Raw genomic sequence first — 19,489 nt, 5'->3', positions numbered from 1 at the left:
AACTTTAACTCTAAATGAGACATTTGGAATGGCAAAGTACAAACACAGAGAGGAGTTGACTACACACCACAGACAGACTGGACCATCTTTATGCCACTACAGGGCAATACCATAATGACTATCATAAATACTGTGTCATATGAAGAGAAAGTATCCAAAATACTTTGCACAACATATACATTTAATCGCATATGTTGTGCAAAGTATTTTGGATTCTCAGTCCACACAATGGAACACCTATCCATTAACCATGAAAACGGGAGTTACCCATGATATACACTATTGTGTTCTATGTTGGTAGGTCTAATAAACAAATATATTGTATACATTGATAATATTATTTTGTCAGAAATTCAAGCCGTTGATACAGTTGTGTACTCTATCGCCCGCCCTGCTGATCTTGCTCTATCTGAACTACATTATGCAAATTATTCGAATGATTGAAGTGTATGTACCTAGTATGTTGTACTAGTATATACGTTAAGCTGACTTAAAAACATATTTATGAGTTAGTTAATTCAGAAGCTGAATATAAAAAGTGTGGCTTCTTACATAGAAATGGGTCAGGCCTCTTGCTCAATAGCGCAAAGCCGATCATTCAATCTATGTTCTTACTGGTTCTAGACTATGTTGAAATAATCTAAATGAATGCAGCGACCACTTCATTAAAAACTATAGATGCATTTGACCGTAGAGTTAAATCAGCTCTTTGCTCCCCCCTTACATGGGTAATAATCTCCAAGCTGCTCTAAACGTTGATGTTTTTGGTGTCTCTAGGTTCATCTCTATCTAGACTGGTGAATGAGGCCTGTTACAACTTTCTTACAAAACCTTTAAAGGGAGTTTGTGAAACCATTCAGTCATGGATGTATGTAAAACATATTTAACACGTATTGCATGTTACCGAAGACTCCTGTTGTACTATGAATCACCACTCATCCCTGTTAGATCTTGAATAATCCACATAGTTTGAATATTGTTTTCCATAAAGTTAATAACACCTAAACCGAAATATGAAATTACCTTTAGGATCTCTTACCACCCTATTACTTTGTGGTTCTAATCTCCCTCTTTCAAAATCGCCCCCAGTGACCAAATCTCTAACATTCCTGATCAAATCAAATCAAATCAAATTTATTTATATAGCCCTTCGTACATCAGCTGATATCTCAAAGTGCTGTACAGAAACCCAGCCTAAAACCCCAAACAGCAAGCAATGCAGGTGTAGAAGCACGGTGGCTAGGAAAAACTCCCTAGAAAGGCCAATACCTAGGAAGAAACCTAGAGAGGAACCAGGCTATGTGGGGTGGCCAGTCCTCTTCTGGCTGTGCCGGGTGGAGATTATAACAGAACATGGCCAAGATGTTCAAATGTTCATAAATGACCAGCATGGTCGAATAATAATAAGGCAGAACAGTTGAAACTGGAGCAGCAGCACAGTCAGGTGGAAGTTGAAACTGGAGCAGCAGCATGGCCAGGTGGACTGGGGACAGCAAGGAGTCATCATGTCAGGTAGTCCTGGGGCATGGTCCTAGGGCTCAGGTCAGTTGAAACTGGAACAGCAGCATGGCCAGGTGGACTGGGGACAGCAAGGAGTCATCATGTCAGGTAGTCCTGGGGCATGGTCCTAGGGCTCAGGTCCTCCGAGAGAGAGAAAGACGGAGAGAAGGAGAGAATTAGAGAACGCACACTTAGATTCACACAGGACACCGAATAGGACAGGAGAAGTACTCCAGATATAACAAACTGACCCCAGCCCCCCGACACATAAACTACTGCAGCATAAATACTGGAGGCTGAGACAGGAGGGGTCAGGAGACACTGTGGCCCCATCCGAGGACACCCCCGGACAGGGCCAAACAGGAAGGATATAACCCCACCCACTTTGCCAAAGCACAGCCCCCACACCACTAGAGGGATATCTTCAACCACCAACTTACCATCCTGAGACAAGGCTGAGTATAGCCCACAAAGATCTCCGCCACGGCACAACCCAAGGGTGGGGCGCCAACCCAGACAGGATGAACACAACAGTGAATCAACCCACTCAGGTGACGCACCCCCTCCAGGGACGGCATGAGAGAGCCCCAGCAAGCCAGTGACTCAGCCCCTGTAATAGGGTTAGAGGCAGAGAATCCCAGTGGAAAGAGGGGAACCGGCCAGGCAGAGACAGCAAGGGCGGTTCGTTGCTCCAGAGCCTTTCCGTTCACCTTCCCACTCCTGGGCCAGACTACACTCAATCATATGACCCACTGAAGAGATGAGTCTTCAGTAAAGACTTAAAGGTTGAGACCGAGTTTGCGTCTCTGACATGGGTAGGCAGACCGTTCCATAAAAATGGAGCTCTATAGGAGAAAGCCCTGCCTCCAGCTGTTTGCTTAGAAATTCTAGGGACAATTAGGAGGCCTGCGTCTTGTGACCGTAGCGTACGTGTAGGTATGTACGGCAGGACCAAATCAGAGAGATAGGTAGGAGCAAGCCCATGTAATGCTTTGTAGGTTAGCAGTAAAACCTTGAAATCAGCCCTTGCTTTGACAGGAAGCCAGTGTAGAGAGGCTAGCACTGGAGTAATATGATCAAATTTTTGGGTTCTAGTCAGGATTCTAGCAGCCATATTTAGCACTAACTGAAGTTTATTTAGTGCTTTATCCGGGTAGCCGGAAAATAGAGCATTGCAGTAGTCTAACCTAGAAGTGACAAAAGCATGGATTAATTTTTCTGCATCATTTTTGGACAGAAAGTTTCTGATTTTTGCAATGTTACGTAGATGGAAAAAAGCTGTCCTCGAAATGGTCTTGATATGTTCTTCAAAAGAGAGATCAGGGTCCAGAGTAACGCCGAGGTCCTTCACAGTTTTATTTGAGACGACTGTACAACCATTAAGATTAATTGTCAGATTCAACAGAAGATCTCTTTGTTTCTTGGGACCTAGAACAAGCATCTCTGTTTTGTCCGAGTTTAATAGTAGAAAGTTTGCAGCCATCCACTTCCTTATGTCTGAAACACATGCTTCTAGCGAGGGCAATTTTGGGGCTTCACCATGTTTCATTGAAATGTACAGCTGTGTGTCATCCGCATAGCAGTGAAAGTTTACATTATGTTTTCGAATAACATCCCCAAGAGGTAAAATATATAGTGAAAACAATAGTGGTCCTAAAACGGAACCTTGAGGAACACCGAAATTTACAGTTGATTTGTCAGAGGACAAACCATTCACAGAGACAAACTGATATCTTTCCGACAGATAAGATCTAAACCAGGCCAGAACATGTCCGTGTAGACCAATTTGGGTTTCCAATCTCTCCAAAAGAATGTGGTGATCGATGGTATCAAAAGCAGCACTAAGGTCTAGGAGCACGAGGACAGATGCAGAGCCTCGGTCCGATGCCATTAAAATGTCATTTACCACCTTCACATGTGCCGTCTCAGTGCTATGATGGGGTCTAAAACCAGACTGAAGCATTTCATATACATTGTTTGTCTTCAGGAAGGCAGTGAGTTGCTGCGCAACAGCCTTCTCTAAAATTTTTGAGAGGAATGGAAGATTCGATATAGGCCGATAGTTTTTTATATTTTCTGGGTCAAGGTTTGGCTTTTTCAAGAGAGGCTTTATTACTGCCACTTTTAGTGAGTTTGGTACACATCCAGTGGATAGAGAGCCGTTTATTATGTTCAACATAGGAGGGCCAAGCACAGGAAGCAGCTCTTTCAGTAGTTTAGTTGGAATAGGGTCCAGTATGCAGCTTGAAGGTTTAGAGGCCATGATTATTTTCATCATTGTGTCAAGAGATATAGTACTAAAACACTTGAGCGTCTCTCTTGATCCTAGGTCTTGGCAGAGTTGTGCAGACTCAGGACAACTGAGGTTTGGAGGAATACGCAGGTTTAAAGAGGAGTCCGTAATTTGCTTTCTAATAATCATAATCTTTTCCTCAAAGAAGTTCATGAATTTATCACTGCTAAAGTGAAAGTCATCCTCTCTTGGGGAATGCTGCTTTTTAGTTAGCTTTGCGACAGTATTAAAAAGGAATTTCGGATTGTTCTTATTTTCCTCAATTAAGTTAGAAAAATAGGATGATCGAGCAGCAGTAAGGGCTCTACGGTACTGCACGGTACCGTCCTTCCAAGCTAGTCGGAAGACTTCCAGTTTGGTGTGGCGCCATTTCCGTTCCAATTTTCTGGAAGCTTGCTTCAGAGCTCGGGTATTTTCTGTGTACCAGGGAGCTAGTTTCTTATGAGACATTTTTTTAGTTTTTAGGGGTGCAACTGCATCTAGGGTATTGCGCAAGGTTAAATTGAGATCCTCAGTTAGGTGGTTAACTGATTTTTGTCCTCTGGCGTCCTTGGGTAGGCAGAGGGAGTCTGGAAGGGCATCAAGGAATCTTTGTTTTGTCTGTGAATTTATAGCACGACTTTTGATGTTCCTTGGTTGGGGTCTAAGCAGATTATTTGTTGCAATTGCAAACGTAATAAAATGGTGGTCCGATAGTCCAGGATTATGAGGAAAAACATTAAGATCCACCACATTTATTCCATGGGACAAAACTAGGTCCAGCGTATGACTGTGACAGTGAGTGGGTCCAGAGACATGTTGGACAAAACCCACTGAGTCGATGATGGCTCCGAAAGCCTTTTGGAGTGGGTCTGTGGATTTTTCCATGTGAATATTAAAGTCACCAAAGATTAGAATATTATCTGCTATGACTACAAGGTCCGATAGGAATTCAGGGAACTCAGTGAGAAACGCTGTATATGGCCCAGGAGGCCTGTAAACAGTAGCTATAAAAAGTGATTGAGTAGGCTGCATAGATTTCATGACTAGAAGCTCAAAAGACGAAAATGTAAAAAAAAATTTGTAAATTGAAATTTGCTATCGTAAATGTTAGCAACACCTCCGCCTTTGCGGGATGCACGGGGGATATGGTCACTAGTGTAGCCAGGAGGTGAGGCCTCATTTAAAACAGTAAATTCATCAGGCTTAAGCCATGTTTCAGTCAGGCCAATCACATCAAGATTATGATCAGTGATTAGTTCATTGACTATAATTGCCTTTGAAGTAAGGGATCTAACATTAAGTAGCCCTATTTTGAGATGTGAGGTATCATGATCTCTTTCAGTAATGACAGGAATGGAGGTGGTCTTTATCCTAGTGAGATTGCTAAGGCGAACACCGCCATGTTTAGTTTTGCCCAACCTAGGTCGAGGCACAGACACGGTCTCAATGGTGATAGCTGAGCTGACTACACTGACTGTGCTAATGGCAGACTCCACTATGCTGGCAGGCTGGCTAACAGCCTGCTGCCTGGCCTGCACCCTATTTCATTGTGGAGCTAGAGGAGTTAGAGCCCTGTCTATGTTGGTAGATAAGATGAGAGCACCCCTCCAGCTAGGATGGAGTCCGTCACTCCTCAGCAGGTCAGGCTTGGCCCTGTTTGTGGGTGAGTCCCAGAAAGAGGGCCAATTATCTACAAATTCTAACTTTTGGGAGGGGCAGAAAACAGTTTTCAACCAGCGATTGAGTTGTGAGACTCGGCTGTAGAGCTCATCACTCCCCCTAACTGGGATCCTTCCCATATATTTTTAACCCTAAACCTCCCACAATAACTATTGTCTATTGTTAGTCTCCGTGACCTTACTGACAATATCCCCCGTTTAAAACAGATCGAAATACATTGTTGGATACAGTTTTCATGTCTTTCATTATGCAGACATTTGTTTTATTAGACTATATTTCTCATTGTGAATACGGTTGTCACCCCCTTTGGAGGCTTGGTGCATGTACAAAGAAAAAAGTACCAAATTCCACCATGGGTGGCTGTTAACTAAAATAATGGCAATGCGTGTAGTCGTGTTCAGGTTTTCATTGTTTTCTTGTCAGAGTTTTATGGTTTTGCATATGACTGTGCATTATATGCTTTCGTAATAGGGTTGAGGATCAGATCAAGCTGTCACGAGCGTCATTGTAATAAAAAGCGGACAAAGGCGCTGCGTGGTGTGAATGCATCGTTTTAATGGATGACTAAAACACAAAGTAAACTGAACAAGCCAATACATGAACAAGGACCGTGACGCTATATACCAAATGTGCTGACACAAGCACCTAACATAGACAATCACACAACAATGACAACACCGGCTACCTAAATATGGTTCCCCATCAGAGACAACGACTAACACCGGCCTCTGATGGGGAAAACCATATCAGGCCCAACACCGAAAAAGACAAACTAGACATACAGCATCGAATGCCCACTCAGATCACACCCCATACCAAACAAAACCTATAAACATACATAGCAAACTATGGTCCGGGCGTGACACAAACCTATTGGGAATTCTTGATCAATCAAAATGTACCTGTTTTCCGTATAGAATGACTTGTATACATATTATATTACAACGGTTTGTGTTTTGGCTTAGTGGTTGTTTCTTTACTAACTAGGAAAACTCAACAGTGTGTAAGTCTGAGAAACATTATTGAGCTGGTTGGTTTATTGTTGTTGAAAGCTTGAAATGTACACACATTGAGATGTGATATTGCAGCAACAGTTTTAAAGTGGGTAATCGTATCATATATATATATATATATCCTTGCATGTTTGAATTAGAGCTCCTTTAAAGTGTTTTAGATGATGATAATAATGTTATATTTGTATAATAATACATATCTGCAAACCCAATGTATTTCTGAAAACCCCTTTTTGCATCTTCAATAGTTGTAGATGTTCCAACGTTCGTAGACCTTTCATACAAAAAAGACATAATACTGTCTGTTTCATCGGTTCCTCCGATGTCGTTCAGAGTCCCTAATGCATCCAAGTCACCCTGTGTCCGATGTCCATCATACCTAAAAAATAAATATAAAAAGAAATAAATAAATAAAACGTTGTGTTTAAAACACAAATAACTCGTGTTTAATATTACAATAATATCACAATAATATTCAAACAAAACTTAAAATATATTTTTCATACTCAGCTCCCGAAATATCCATTAGGAGAGCTTCACAGACTATGTTATCTGTCCTGAGACTGCTGCCTGGTGTCTTACGAAGTCGTTCAGAGTGCACACTTTTCTTTTTTTAATATATAAATATTCTTGGGTATGTGATTATTTGGACTTACGCCTAAAAAATGTGTGATCGTGAAGGGCTACGTAAAGGACAGGGCTCAGTTTGCTTCTGAGAATCTACGTCTAACCGTCGCTTCCCCAAGCCCTTATGTCCAGCAGCCTTCAGAAATAGCCATTAGGAGGGATTCACTTATTCACATCTCTTTTTTAATCTGTCCTGGCCACGAAATATTCGGGCCTGTGTGTTTGCGCTAAAGCTGTGGTAACATAGTGTTAAAGTATATGCTCCACGTTCTGCCCCTAACTATCGAAAGTACGGAATTAGTTCCGAGAGATATCCTATAGGCACCCCCCCCCCCCTGTATGTTTTGGTTTAGAGGCCAAAAGGCTGTGAATTCATAGAGCCTTTCTGTCGGCATACGGTTTGGTTTGGGATCCTGGTGCGTTGATTAGATATCTGTGTTTAACCCCGGGCGTTCGGCCGATATCTTGACATGCCATATGGCCGATAGTGCAAACCTTGGTTTCAAACGATTCTCTACAGATACAGCGCTGGGAGCCCCTTGTTGAACTCACACACAAACCCTTTTGTTTTTTGAAACGCACACACACACACACACTCCTGCTGCTCCGTCACACGCACACTCGTGCACGCACCCCGATTTTCCATGTCTTTTTCTTCTTGACAGACCGGGGTGATGTCTGGAAAGGACCTTTTCCCATAGTTACGGGTGAGATACATTTTTAAAACCAGTGATTTAATTCCAAAATATTTAGTACAAACGTTTTAAAGACGTGTTAGAATTAATGACCAAATTGTACTACTATTTAAACATGCATCATTAGTGTTTTATGTAAAAACATTGGAGGCACACTCAAGCACGCACCCGGATTCATGTGTAACTCTGTGTTGTCTGTTCACACTGCTATGCTTTATCTTGGCCAGGTCACAGTTGTAAATGAGAACTTGTTCTCAACTAGCCTACCTGGTTAAATAAAGGTGTTCTCAACTAGCCTACCTGGTTAAATAAAGGTGTTCTCAACTAGCCTACCTGGTTAAATAAAGGTGAAATAAAAATAAAACATTTAAACAAAATAACTACTACTATTGAAACATGTTTTACCTTATTTCTCATTAACTCTACTTTTTTTAAAAACATTCTGGACCTAATTTCTCATGATCTACCACTGTTTGTTAAAAGCACAACAAACTAAGTGAATATGTGCAGGGATTCTGACTTTTCTATGGGTCCACTGAAGGAAATGTTATCACACAGGCTGTAGCACTTCCCTTCATGAAGAGCCAATGCTGAGGTGTCGTCAGTCAACATCACAATGTCATAGACCACATCTCAAGTCATCAGTTCTGAGGTCTCCTACTTCCTACAATGATGGGCTAAAGTGATCTTGAGACGTGTAGACAACCCGGGTTTAATATGCTATATATAATATCTTTCAGTACACCCTGTCTCTATTGTATCTTTCTAAATGTTCTAAAGGGACACGTTACAGACGCTCAATGAAATGAAAGCAGAACACATCTAAACAATACGAAGCAGAACACAGCTAAAAAATACGAAGCAGAACACAGCTAAACAATACGAAGCAGAACACAGCTAAACAATACGAAGCAGAACACAGCTAAACAATACGAAGCAGCTTTAGTGACAGTTTGACTAATATTCTGAGTCCATTTTTTTTGTCATTCAAAGTGAGGACCCCCATTGTGAGTCAATGGATGCAGGAAATACTAAGACATAGGCCTTTGTTGTGACAGATTAATCAACATGCATGCTGTGTACGGTCTTCTAATGATGGTAGTGGGACTGTCTTGTTGTAAGCAAAATCATTCATACAGTATCTTACAGATATTAGAATTGTATCTCCATTTTATGACTAAAATCAGTGATGAGCAATCATTCATTCAAAAACATGTTTGTTAATGATTTTACTTGTAAAATGATCATATTGGTCACAAGGTCCATAAGTGAAATTATGAAAAAGGTTCATTTGAGAACGTTATTATTTTTACTCTATCCTCAATGGCAGAATGGTTCAAAATGTTTTCTAAAGCACATCTTTTTTGCATCCAATAACAAGTGCAATTCATCAAGGTTTGAGCCCCCACAAAGTGATATATGAACCCAGTCCATTATAAAGTCATGTTATTGTGTCTTGCCAACAGCTGTAACCCAAAAGGAATCAGTTGCAGCCTGTCATAGATGCCAGAGTCACAAACCACGTTTAGGGAAACACTGCTGGTCCTCTCTTTTTCACTTCTTATTTCTCTCACATCTCCTCCTCTCAAATTCCTGTCTTTCTATTTCTCTCTCTTACTTGTTCATTTCTTTTTCAAATGATCACCTTCTAAAATGGAGTGAAAGAGCCCACTAATTGCGTAGAAGGTAGTGTCTTCATGTCAGTGTTGGACAGCAGTGTGTGAGAGCTGACCACTGCCCTGACAAAACAAATGAGGTGTTATATTCTCAGGTGCCAACATATCTTCTTCACACTTAAAAGTAGCCTCACTTAACACGTTTTGCTTCTTCACTGATATAATCACACAAAAGACATGTAGCCAGCCTGGCTGTTTAAATTAAGAAGTGAAACTCTGAGGCTCTTCCTCTTTCCTCTGAGTCATAACCTATGAATAGGTTAATGTCAAGATTACACTCGTAGAAAATAGAGGGCTGATAAAAATTGTAGGATTCTGTATAAGTACAGTAGGTTCATTTTCTAAGTTGCGCGTTGCGTTGTGAAGATATGTGAGGCTGTGTTTGGTCAATTTTTGTGAGGTTAGCAGAAGTGTCTCATGGTCATTTTATTCTTTGTTTGGGTTCCTATGTAGTTGTCCTTTTATTGCATTGAAAAGGCTAGGCTAAGTCAATCTTTAATGTTTTGTGTCCCCCAATCATGGCAGATATATTATTGGTGTATGGTAGACAAATTTATGACAAAAGAGATTCATACTATGCCTTATGGCTAACGAGACATGGTGTGATGAAAGAAACATACAGGAACTCAAATCCTTCTGTTCACCTGATTTAGAATTCCTCACAATCAAATGTAGACCGCATTATCTACCAAGAGAATTATCTTCGATTATAATCACAGCCGTATATATCCCCCCCCAAGCAGACACATCGATGGCTCTGAACGAACTTTATTTAACTCTTTGCAAACTGGAAACCATTTATCCGGAGGCTGCATTCATTGTAGCTGGGGATTTTAACAAGGCTAATCTGAAAACAAGACTCCCTAAATTTGATCAGCATATCGATTGCGCAACCAGGGGTGGAAAGACCTTGGATCATTGTTACTCTAACTTCCGCGACGCATATAAGGCCCTGCCCCGCCCCCCTTTCAGAAAAGCTGACCACGACTCCATTTTGTTGATCCCTGCCTACAGACAGAAACTAAAACAAGAGGCTCCCACGCTGAGGTCTGTCCAACGCTGGTCCGACCAAGCTGACTCCACACTCCAAGACTGCTTCCATCACGTGGACTGGGATATGTTTCGTATTGCGTCAGATAACAATATTGACGAATACGCTGATTCGGTGTGCGAGTTCATTAGAACGTGCGTTGAAGATGTCGTTCCCATAGCAACGATTAAAACATTCCCTAACCAGAAACCGTGGATTGATGGCAGCATTCGCGTGAAACTGAAAGCGCGAACCACTGCTTTTAATCAGGGCAAGGTGTCTGGTAACATGACCGAGTACAAACAGTGCAGCTATTCCCTCCGCAAGGCTATCAAACAAGCTAAGCGTCAGTACAGAGACAAAGTAGAATCTCAATTCAAGGGCTCAGACACAAGAGGCATGTGGCAGGGTCTACAGTCAATCACGGACTACAGGAAGAAATCCAGCCCAGTCACGGACCAGGATGTCTTGCTCCCAGGCAGACTAAATAACTTTTTTGCCCGCTTTGAGGACAATACAGTGCCACTGACACGGCCTGCAACGAAAACATTCGGTCTCTCCTTCACTGCAGCCGAGGTGAGTAAGACATTTAAACGTGTTAACCCTCGCAAGGCTGCAGGCCCAGACGGCATCCCCAGCCGCGCCCTCAGAGCATGCGCAGACCAGCTGGCCGGTGTGTTTACGGACATATTCAATCAATCCCTATACCAGTCTGCTGTTCCCACATGCTTCAAGAGGGCCACCATTGTTCCTGTTCCCAAGAAAGCTAAGGTAACTGAGCTAAACGACTACCGCCCGTAGCACTCACTTCCGTCATCATGAAGTGCTTTGAGAGACTAGTCAAGGACCATATCACCTCCACCCTACCTGACACCCTAGACCCACTCCAATTTGCTTACCGCCCAAATAGGTCCACAGACGATGCAATCTCAACCACAATGCACACTGCTCTAACCCATCTGGACAAGAGGAATACCTACGTGAGAATGCTGTTCATCGACTACAGCTCGGCATTCAACACCATAGTACCCTCCAAGCTCGTCATCAAGCTCGAGACCCTGGGTCTCGACCCCGCCCTGTGGAACTGGGTACTGGACTTCCTGACGGGCCGCCCCCAGGTGGTGAGGGTAGGCAACAACATCTACTCCCCGCTGATCCTCAACACTGGGGCCCCACAAGGGTGCGTTCTGAGCCCTCTCCTGTACTCCCTGTTCACCCACGACTGCGTGGCCACGCACGCCTCCAACTCAATCATCAAGTTTGCGGACGACACAACAGTGGTAGGCTTGATTACCAACAACGACGAGACGGCCTACAGGGAGGAGGTGAGGGCCCTCGGAGTGTGGTGTCAGGAAAATAACCTCACACTCAACGTCAACAAAACTAAGGAGATGATTGTGGACTTCAGGAAACAGCAGAGGGAACACCCCCCTATCCACATCGATGGAACAGTAGTGGAGAGGGTAGCAAGTTTTAAGTTCCTCGGCATACACATCATAGACAAACTGAATTGGTCCACTCACACAGACAGCATCGTGAAGAAGGCGCAGCAGCGCCTCTTCAACCTCAGGAGGCTGAAGAAATTCGGCTTGTCACCAAAAGCACTCACAAACTTCTACAGATGCACAATCGAGAGCATCCTGGCGGGCTGTACGGCAACTGCTCCGCCCTCCAGAGGGTAGTGAGGTATGCACAACGCATCACCGGGGGCAAACTACCTGCCCTCCAGGACATCTACACCACCCGATGTTACAGGAAGGCCATAAAGATCATCAAGGACATCAACCACCCGAGCCACTGCCTGTTCACCCCGCTATCATCCAGAAGGCGAGGTCAGTACAGGTGCATCAAAGCTGGGACCGAGAGACTGAAAAACAGCTTCTATCTTAAGGCCATCAGACTGTTAAACAGCCACCACTAACATTGAGTGGCTGCTGCCAACACACTGACACTGACTCAACTCCAGCCACTTTAATAATGGGAATTGATGGGAAATGATGTAAATATATCACTAGCCACTTTAAACAATGCTACCTTATATAATGTTACTTACCCTACATTATTCATCTCATATGCACACGTACATACTGTACTATATCATCGACTGCATCCTTATGCAATACATGTATCACTAGCCACTTTAACTATGCCACTTTGTTTACATACTCATCTCATATGTATATACTGTACTCGATACCATCTACTGTATCTTGCCTATGCTGCTCTGTACCATCACTCATTCATATATCCTTATGTACATATTCTTTATCCCCTTACACTGTGTATAAGACAGTAGTTTTGGAATTGTTAGTTACATTACTTGTTGGTTATTACTGCATTGTCGGAACTAGAAGCACAAGCATTTCGCTACACTCGCATTAACATCTGCTAACCATGTGTATGTGGCAAATAAAATTTGATTTGATTTGATTTGATTACTAATGCCATACCAGAGAAGATCATGTTAATGTCCATTTCTCGTTTCTACTTTATTTCTCTCTTTATACATTTAGAGCATTGTAATGTTATACTTTTATATTATTAGCATGTTCACTCATTATTAGCCACAAAATCAGATAATTAGATTATAAAGAATTATACCAGTTGTGTCAGAATTGTGATAACCTTGTCACTCTATCCTCAGGTATGGAGACCCACTGTGATCTTGGTAGAGAGTATGGATCTCAGTGTTATGAAGCTCTGGGAGGAACTGTCTCTCTCCAAATGATGACTGATGCCATGGGATCTGAACTCATATTAAGAAAGACCCCACTGGCATATCTACAGAGATACTCAAAATGAAAAACCCTATAGTGATAATCAATGATTCTAAACCTAACAAACGCTAGCGTCTCACCTAGACAACAGGAAATGTAAATGCACAACGCTAAATGCTAATAGTACTCGTTAAAACTCAAACTTTCATTAAAACACACATGCAGGGTACTCAATTAAAGCTACACTCGTTGTGAATCTAGCCAACATGTCAGATTTAAAAAATGCTTTTCAGCGAAAGCATGAGAAGCTATTATCTGATAGCATGCACCCCCCCCCCCCCCCCCGAAATACCTGAAGGGGACGTAAACAAAAGAATTAGCGTAGCGGCCGCTACACAAAACGCAGAAATAAAATATAAAAAATTCATTACCTTTGACGAGCTTCTTTGTTGGCACTCCAATATGTCCCATAAACATCACAATTGGGTCTTTTTTTCGATTAAATCCATCCATGTATACCCAAAATGTCCATTTATGACGCCCGTCTGATCCAGAAAAAAACAGCTTTCCAAAACGCAACGTCATTTTTTAAAATTAAAAAAGTTGCCTATAAAATTTGCCAAAACACTTCAAACTACTTTTGTAATCCAACTTTAGGTATTTGTAAACGTTAATAATCGATCATTCAATAGCAGCAAGTCTTGAAATCATGGTCGATATTCTCTCTTTCATAACTTCCCCCGGTGTACCTGATGACAGGAAGTGCCTATTTCTCATTTCACCAAGGATTAACTTCAACCCAATTGCCAAGACTGGCGACATCGTGTGGAAGCTGTAGGAACTGTAAACTGGGCGCTATCTATTTTCCCTTGCCATAGACAATACAGAGAACTGGCGGAGGGATATATTTTTTTCTTTTTGTGAACAGTTTTTCCTTGGGGTTTTGCCTGCTACACACGTTCTGTTATAGTCACAGACATGATTTAATTAACCAGTTTTCGAAACTTCAGAGTGTTTTCTATCCACACATACTAATCATATGCATATACTATATTCCTGGCATGAGTAGCAGGACGTTTAAATTTTGCGCGATTTTTAAACAAAAAGTTGAAAAAATTCACCCGATCTTTAAGATTAAAGCCAGAGCATCCAATGAATGATTCTCCTGAATACCTTTTAGAAATATTTGTTTAAATGGATATGGGAGCCAAAACAGTACAACTGTTTATTAAGTGTGACTGTTCATTCATAATGTGTTTCATATCAAAAATATTTCCATTTCATCTAAAGTAATTATTAACCTAATCAATTACATTTACAACAATTGAAGTACTTGATTTTGTACTGTAACTACTCTCATTCCTCCACAGCACCAGTGTCCTGTCCTCAGCTGTCCTCTGAGTGTCTGTCCCAAGTAGAGATGAGGGTGTCCTGCTCCTCTGAGGGTGACAGTCCCCAGTACAGCTGGACTCTGGACACAGGCAGTAGCTGTTAAATAAAATGTTCACTACCCGCTGGGCAAACCACATCATTTTAACGTGGATAATTGGGTAATATTTCGTAGAGACGTTCATCAATAAGATTTCAACCTATAAACCGGAGAGCAACATCTTTCCGGTGGAGACCACAAAGCATGTAACAAACAGTTAGATGACATACAGGATGGTCAAGCAAGTTAATGTTTCCGACTATTGATTTAGAACCTTGGAGAGTTACCGCATGTCGAAAAGAAAACATTAGCAGCCTCCACTGTTGCAGTACCATTTCATCATCATCAACATTTCAACATCATCAAATCACCTATGCTTAGTTAGACAACCAAAATATACATGTCACGCCCTGGTCTTAGTATTTTGTGTTTTCTTTATTATTTTGGTCAGGCCAGGGTGTGACATGGGTTTATTATGTGGTGTGTTTTGTCTTGGGTTTTTTGTAGGTACTGGGATTGTGGTATAGTGGGGTTATCTAGAATAGTCTATGGCTGTCTGGAGTGGTTCTCAATCAGAGGCAGGTGTTTATCGTTGTCTCTGATTGGGAACCATATTTAGGCAGCCATATTCTTTGAGTGTTTTGTGGGTGATTGTTCCTGTCTCTGTGTTTGTTTGCACCAGATAGGCTGTTTAGGTTCACGTTACGTTTCTTGTTTTGTTCATGTGTAGTTTCTTTATTAAAGAACCATGAATCTACATAACCACGCTGCATTTTGGTCCACCTCTCCTTCGACGGAAGAAAACCGTAACAATACAAAAACAATTTAGTCCAATCAATGTAAGCTAAATATGATGTGGCTATCCATGGTGATTGTTGTGCGTGTGTGAATGCAAGTAGAAAAACCAGGTTGGCTCACCCTTCTTGTAGCGAAACGTCAACTATGTTTTTAGTTTTTGTTGTCCTAGGCTACATGGATAAATGGATGCTTGCTCACTAGCCTAACTTCCTTTCATGAGCAATAATGCGCCAGGCCATTAGCCTTCTACATCTAGCTACATATTGAACTTCCATCCACTCAGGCCATAGGCAAAATGTATGAATTAATGGTTGGATCAGAATTACATTTATAATCAATGGCCAGAGCAGAGAATTAAGTAGAATGTCAAGTCTAAGTCCCTATCTCCATCCATGGCTAATTTATGAACAGGATGACTTTAGCTAGCTAGCCAGACAAACGGAGGACAACGCAAAACGAGATGCAACATTTCAAATATCTTCTGTAAATTATGTTATGCTTTTAATGCGATGGTATTGTGTGAAGCCAAATCCGAACTGGCTTCCCTTGATACTTTTTTTGTGGGCCAGGTTTCACGACTTCCGCCGAAGTTGGTGCCTCTCCTTGTTCGGTGGCCGACGTCACCGGCTTTCTAGCCTCCACCGAACTACATTTCTTTTTCCATTTGTTTTGTCTTGATTGTACACACCTGGTCCCCATTACGTTTGAATTATTTCCCTATTTAACCTTCTGGAGCTATCATGGTTTTGTGCGTGTTTATTGTTGTCAGTTGTCTTGTTTATGTGATTCTGGGTTTTCGTTCTCCTTGTTGGAAGATTATTTTTGAGTAAAGTTATTATTATTACTCATCTCTGTGTCCTGCGCCTGACTCCGCCTTACCCACATCACCTAGACTCTGACACCAGGACCATTCAGAGTTGAGCTCAGTTAGTTTAGCTCAATGTTGATTGGCTATTATTTCATAATTTGTTTTATCAAGGGAGGCCAGATGCTTGCTGGCTTCTCTTGTATTCAATGCTACGATGTCATACAAAAAAATTCTGCCAGCATCAGATAGATGGGCTACACATACTGAGAAAGAGGGCTGCTGTTTCAGTGGACCAGATGCTTTCTCCGTAGAGATACATTCTGCCTCTTGTGAATTGAAGGAAAATTATTAAACATAGAGAGACGAAAGATGCATAATATATAAAGTATGGTGACATTGCATTTGCTCTGTTGAACCTACCCTTTGGAATGACTTCGACAGTTAATCTATTTCATTTTTAAGTGTAGATTGCTCAACAATAATTCTGACGATAGCACATTGGTGATAGTCAGTGACAAATACCATAGCAAAGCTTGGATGAAACCCTGGATCGGACACCAAAGAATAGCTGTAGATAGATCAATTATTTTCCGATAGTGGATATAACATAAAAAACCTGCCGTTATTTGCCCTCTAGAACAGTGGTTCCCAAACTTTTTATAGTCCCATTCCCCATTCCCTTCAAACATGGAAAACTCCAGCTGCGTACCCCCTCTAGCACCAGGGTCAGCACACTCTCAAATGTTGTTTTTTGCCATTATTGTAAGCCTGCCACACTAACACTATACAATACATTTAATAAACATAAGAATGAGTGGGAGTTTTTGTCACATCCCGGCTTGTGGGAAGTGACAAAGAGCTCTTATAGGACCAGGGCACAAATAATAATAATCAATAATTTTTGCTCTTCATTTCACTACTTTACATATAAAACCTTATTTGTTCATCAACAATTGCGAATAACTCACCACAGGTTAATGAGAATGGTGTGCTTGAAAGGATGCACATAACTCTGCAAAGTTGGGTTGTATTGGAGAGAGTCTCAGTCTTAAATCATTTTACACACACAGACTGCTTGTATTTAGTTGTCATGCTAGTGAGGGCCTAGAATCCACTCTCAAATAGGTACGTGATTGGAAAGGGCTCACAGCCCAATCCAGAAATCTGTCAGTGGCTTCTGATTAAATCAAATTTTCACAGAACCGCATGTTCCAATTTCTATGAGGCTCTCTTGTTCTGTTATTGGTAAGTGGACTGGAGGCAGGGCATGAAAGGGATAGTGAATCCAGTTGTTTGTGTCATCCATTTCGAGAAACTACCCGCGTAATTGCGCACCCAACTCACTCAGGTGCTTCAATATATCACATTTGACATTGTCCGTAATCTTCTGTTCATTTGCACACAAAAAAATCATACAATGATGGAAAGACCTGTGTGTTGTCCCTGTTAATGCCGACAGAGAAGAGCAACTTCTTAATCATAGCCTCGATTTTGTCCCGCACATTGAATATAGTTGCGGAGAGTCCCTGTAATCCTAGATTCAGATCATTCAGGTGAGAAAAACATCACCCAGATGGGTCAGATGTGTGAGAAACTCATCATCATGCAAGCGGTCAGACAAGTGAAAAGTATGGTGAGTAAAGAAAACTTTAAGAAAGTCTCTCAATTAAAGAAAAACGTGTCAACACTTTGCCCCTTGATAACCAGCGAACTTCTGTATGTTGTGAAAGCGTTACCCATATCATTGCATAATGCAGAAAATTCAAGAGTTCAGGGGCCTTGCTTTAACTAAGTTAAACATTTTCACTGTAGTGTCCAAAACGTCTTTCAAGCTGTCAGGTATTCCCTTGGCAGCAAGAGCCTCTCGGTGGATGTTGCAGTGTACCCAAGTGGTGTTGGGAGCAACTGCTTGCATGTGTGTTACCACTCCCCTATGTCTCCTTGTCATGGCTTTTGTGCCATCAGTACAGATACCAACACATCTTGACCACCAAAGTCCATTTGATGTTACAAAGCTGTCCAGTACTTTAAAATATCCTTTCCTGTTGACCTGGTTTCCCGTGGTTTGCAGAAGAGGATGTCTTCCTTAATTGAACCCCCATAAACGTAGCGGACATATACTCATCCAGCTGTAACACATATAATTCACTGGCTTGTATGTGAATCAGTAATTGTTTCAAAACATCTCCTGTCATGTCACTGATGCGTTGTGAAACAGTGTTGCTTGAAGAAGGCATTGTCCCAGCCATATTTATTTATTTATTTATTTATTTACCTTTATTTAACCAGGTAGGCAAGTTCTCATTTACAATTGCGACCTGGCATCCATATCCGCGGCAGCAGGAAGAATTAAGTCCTCCACAATAGTATGGGGCTTGCCTGTCCTAGCCACTCGGTAGCTCACCATATAAGACGCTTCTAGACCCTTCTTATTAATGGTATCTGTTGCTTTTAAACATGTCTTACTACTCGAAAGTCATCTAAATTCTTGCTCAATAAACTCCTGTGGCTTATTTTCCAAAATTGGCATATTTTGTTTCTAAATGTCTGCACAAGAGTGAAGGTTTCATTGAGTTGTGAGATAGTACTTTTGCATATATAACACACTGTGGCTGAGAAAAGGCACTACTCCTAATATAAGGGAACCCCAAGTTCTCCTCATATTTGCGCCTCTTCAATGGTCCAATGTCCCTGTCTGTTGTTCGGTGCCCTCCCGGGTAAGGGGGCAGTATCTCTTCGGCTGCATCAGATTCACAACTGTCAGTGTCCATGCTAGCTGGGCTAACAACAAATGTAGAATTACTAATGCTAGCATTTTATTTGTATTAATTAAGGATCCCCATCAGCTGCTGCCTCTTCCTGGGTTCCAGCAAAATTAAGGCAGTTTATACAATTTTTAAATCATTACAATACATTCACAGACTGTGTGCCCTCAGGCCCCATGTATCCATTGGATGTGCTCATGGAAGCAGAACAACTTGTGTTGTCGACAGGTGCAGGTGTAGTACTGCTGGTAGTAGCAGAACTACCAGTAGAGCTGGTATGTGTCTCTATGGACGCGGGCCTTACTTTCTTAACCATTTATCCGTTTGGCTACATGCAGACTGTTTGTGGAATTCCCGCGAGAGTGTAACGGTTAATGTGATTGGATGTTAATTATTTGACTCGGCTACCTGTATTTGACATTGTGTTGTTATTTTGCTGAACACTAAATGGTTTAATTACATTTTTTTGCAGTGAA

At 41.7% G+C, this 19,489-nt stretch overlaps 1 protein-coding gene across 1 annotated transcript in view; it reads left to right on the top strand.

Annotated features, from left to right (window-relative positions):
• LOC109905075 (flocculation protein FLO11) overlaps nt 1-14,708 on the top strand; it is a 35,164-nt gene extending 20,456 nt beyond the window's left edge. Inside the window, exon 5 of the mRNA XM_031791380.1 lies at nt 14,584-14,708. Within this exon, the coding sequence (XP_031647240.1) occupies nt 14,584-14,708 (125 nt within the window). The remainder of the gene's footprint in view (nt 1-14,583) is intronic.
• The last annotated feature ends 4,781 nt before the right edge of the window (nt 14,709-19,489 follow it).

The sequence above is a fragment of the Oncorhynchus kisutch genome, linkage group LG15 (assembly GCF_002021735.2).
Source record: "Oncorhynchus kisutch isolate 150728-3 linkage group LG15, Okis_V2, whole genome shotgun sequence".
NCBI classification, from domain to species: domain Eukaryota; kingdom Metazoa; phylum Chordata; class Actinopteri; order Salmoniformes; family Salmonidae; genus Oncorhynchus; species Oncorhynchus kisutch.
The sequence above is the reverse complement of the archived record's forward strand: the minus strand, read 5'-3'. Positions and strand labels throughout refer to the sequence as shown.